The sequence below is a fragment of the Drosophila albomicans genome, unplaced genomic scaffold (assembly GCF_009650485.2).
Source record: "Drosophila albomicans strain 15112-1751.03 unplaced genomic scaffold, ASM965048v2 utg000359l_pilon, whole genome shotgun sequence".
Classification (NCBI taxonomy): domain Eukaryota; kingdom Metazoa; phylum Arthropoda; class Insecta; order Diptera; family Drosophilidae; genus Drosophila; species Drosophila albomicans.
This window is the reverse complement of record NW_026263636.1, coordinates 16,796-20,437: the sequence shown is the minus strand read 5'-3', so window position 1 is coordinate 20,437 and position 3,642 is coordinate 16,796. Positions and strand designations below refer to the sequence as shown.

Genomic DNA, 3,642 nt, shown 5'->3' with positions numbered 1-3,642 from the left:
GTGAACAATATTTGTAAATTCCTAACGATTTTTTTAATTCATAATTATTTTTAGAATTGAAAAACAAATAGGCGACACTCGAAGTTAACGTTTGATATTGTTATATCATAAAATATGATGTATGATAACGTTTCGAACTTTGCTATGTTGTATCCATAATCAGTTTATTAGCCTTTAAAATGTAAACGTTTGTATCCTTATAAGTTCTTGCCGTCTCTAAAGGAGTCTGATTATAGAGAGATTTGGAGATTATAAAAAATCTGTTTGTTTATAAAGCCCAAATTGTAATATGAATTATTAATGATTAAGAAGTAAAGTTGATTAAGATATTTGTGATACACCCAGATTAAATAAAAATATGCAAGAATAAGTTGTGATGAAGAAGTAACATAAAATTACCAAGAGGATATTTGGGATGATCCAGTCCTAAGATTATAAAATTAACCAGTTCTTTTCTGTATTAAAAGTATTAACTGTTTTCAGATTGAATGATGCCAATATTCAAACTACATATGGTATTTAATTGAACAGATCATTAGAAATTCCAGAAGCTAGTCACAGTTGAAATTGGATCGAGAAAGCTACAGTTTTGTGACTTACCGTGGCTAATCAAGTACCCATTAATTCCCAATTCGACATGTTTTGAAAGTTCGCCTTAATCTAGGTATTCCTGCCCTATAGACCGGTTTGTCATATATTAAGCAAGTTGGAAGCGTTAAAATTTTACTCTATAAGTTGTTTTAAAACTAAATAGTACAGTCGAAGTGAAGGTTGTCGTCCCAAAGTAAAGAGTCCAGAGATGTTAGAGTCAAGAATCCAGAGCAGAGCAAACGTCTCCCAGCGTGTTGATCCGTGCACGGTTTTGGGCCAATCTCAGAGACACGTGTGTCGTCTGCCGTGTCAGTGGACGATGGACAACTGTTTCGAGGCGCTTGCCATAGCTCAGGAATATTTCCTGGGCCGCTTCGTGTGACATGACTCTTGCTTCCAGAGAATTCTCGCCTGGGGTGCGGCCAGCTCGAATGCAATTGGCTAAGCTCTCCTGTCTGTTCGGTCTGTATCTCTTAGGTCTGCTGGTCCATGTGCATTGCCGTCCTTAGAGATAAGTAATAGCATATGTATATAAATATAAGCTGAAATTATATAAATCGACTTACACGCCTTCAGTTGCCGGAGTGAAAATCATCGAGAAGTCAGAGCAGTGCACAGTTCCATGTGCTTTCAATCGGGCACTTCGGAGACAAAAGAATGATGCCTTAATGCGGAGCTCATTCGACTTGTCGCTGTGAACGCTGGCATTGCCATTAGCAATTGCATGGGCATTGTCAATGCGTGGGCATGTGGCACTGTCTGCTCTTGCTGCCCCCTTGCGACGCTGCATGCTTGGCGTGTTTTGTGTGCTGTGTTGTTCTTGATATGTTGTTGTTGTTGTCATTGTGGTTGAGCTTGGTTGGTGTTCCGAGGTGTTGGTGGCGGGATTTCAGGGATACCCACTCAGCTGCTTACAATGTAATGCTGGTTTAAGTGTGTTCGCTGCTGTGCATCGAGTCCAGGGATGCCATCTGCTTGCGTTATGGACCAAAACATTAAACAATAAATCATGGAAATAAATAATGAAACCAAAAAAATCATAGCAACACATGTATTAATAAAAGTATAAGTACAATAATTAATAAGGAATAAATTGAATAGAATTAAGATTAAATTCACGATGAAACAACTTAAATTGAAGGTTATCAAATATTTTAAGAAAACCATAATTAATCTCTATGAAGATAAACAAATTAGTCAAAGTTATAATAAATATAAACAGACCTTTTGTCATAAATTATTTATTGTAAATAGCACAATCAATTATATATTCCTAAAACACAAAATATACAGAACGACAAAATAAAATCAGATTGAACTGGAAAATAATAATTGAATTATTACGATTAGTTAAGCTTAAACCAGTAATAGAAAAATGTGTAGCATTGTTAAGTTTTTTGTGTAAAAAAAAATAGAATGATTCAAAATGTTAAGATATTTTAAACTAAAGCCCTCATTGTCATCTGATATAACACAACCACATATTAGGGAAAAATATACATTTAAAAAGATCGACTATGAAATCAAACGAAAGTGAGCTTAAAATATGCAATAGTCGGTTAATATACCGCGTTAACTTAAATATGAGCACAATAATAGATTGCCACAAATGATGATAGCAACAAATCGCAACAATTGCGAGGCGACGCGTAGACTCAAGTGACAGCGGACTAGGGCAATCATCCACTTTGATGAAACGGTGGAAAGTGTAGAAGTGGAGGTGAAACAAATGGGGAGTGGCTCAGAAGGAGGCGCTTGAGAAGACAGTAATTTAGGAAGAAGGTCGTTAATGGCTTGTGAGCTTTTCAATTATGAAAGTACAACAACTGACGCACGCGTGTGTTGGTGTTGTTTGTGTGAAAGTGTCGACGGGGCACATATGGTCAGAAGTACGTCATATGCCGACAGATAACAACAACAACCGTCCATCATTGCCAAAGCGTTACAGGCGACGACACGAGGACTGCAAGGTTAGAGGAGAGAATCTAATTCAATTGTTGTGACAGCCCTTTGACTCACTTTCAGCAATTTGCGTGACGCGCGTTTTAAACTCAAACCGTTCGTCGCCGCCTTCCCCCAGCTGACTGATGATTGTGCGTTGGGCGTGGTCGCCGTTGTTGACATATGCGTGTTAGGTTTTTGGCGAAGCCTGTTGACCTTGTTGCAGCGCTGCGGCACCTTGACCCTTCTCTGGATGGTGAGCTCTATGGAACACGATCGAGCTGAGTTGCGACTACGCGTTGTTTGCCACTACGATATGCCTTTAATCAGAAACAAGAAATGTTTTTGTTATTGGTGGGGGAGGAGGAGGAAATTTGGGCGTGTGTGATGCTTGTATACATGATCTTTGGCACCGCAACGGGCCGTGCAGGTGTTTGGGTGACTTTGCTTATCTCTCGGTCTCACATTCATTTCACTAGCTTTTGGCGTCAACAACTTCATCGTTTGGTTCCATTTCGTTTGAATTTATGTTTTCAATTCGTGTGTTTCAGCAAAAAATTGTTTGCTATTGTGTGTGTGGTTGCTTTAAGCATTCACAGTCACGCGCACATCCAAGACAGCTGTTAGGCAAGTCAGTGACCACGTAGATATGCCCAGGGCTGCTGCAACACTTTGGGTTACTTGGGCGCTTATTCGAAATAATTCAAATGCTATCTAACTTGGTTTGATTACTTTTTGCATTATCTGATGTGATTCAGAAAGTGTTATTAAAACTTAGAGTCACACTTTATGCCTTCTTTTTGGCAAAAGGCCCATTGTGTAGACCATATGAACGATGCTCACTAAACCAATGCACAAGAGCGTGCAGTTAATGCCAAATAGGGCGTTATAGCTGGGACCTCCTTTCAAGAAAACGGCAGATCATTCACAGCCTGCAAAGAAGGAATTTCAATTATATTTGGAGCAGTTTGTAAAAATTAAATCATTTCCCACTGGAAGTTTCATTTGCCAGCCAATCCCTCGGTTAATTAGCATGATTTCTTTTAGCGTATTATGTAATTGCTCGACATATGCAAAGAACTTAGAAAAATGCAAATATATTTAATGTTT

The 3,642-nt window shown here is 38.6% G+C and overlaps 1 protein-coding gene across 1 annotated transcript; it reads right to left on the bottom strand.

The window, feature by feature from the left end:
- Positions 1–1,163: 1,163 nt before the first annotated feature.
- Positions 1,164–3,046, bottom strand: LOC117564960 (uncharacterized). Its single transcript, XM_052008349.1, is given in 6 exon segments — positions 1,164–1,205; positions 1,207–1,232; positions 2,611–2,675; positions 2,714–2,861; positions 2,933–2,971; positions 2,974–3,046. Coding segments are annotated over 6 exon segments (393 nt in total).
- Between the last annotated feature and the right edge of the window lie 596 nt (positions 3,047–3,642).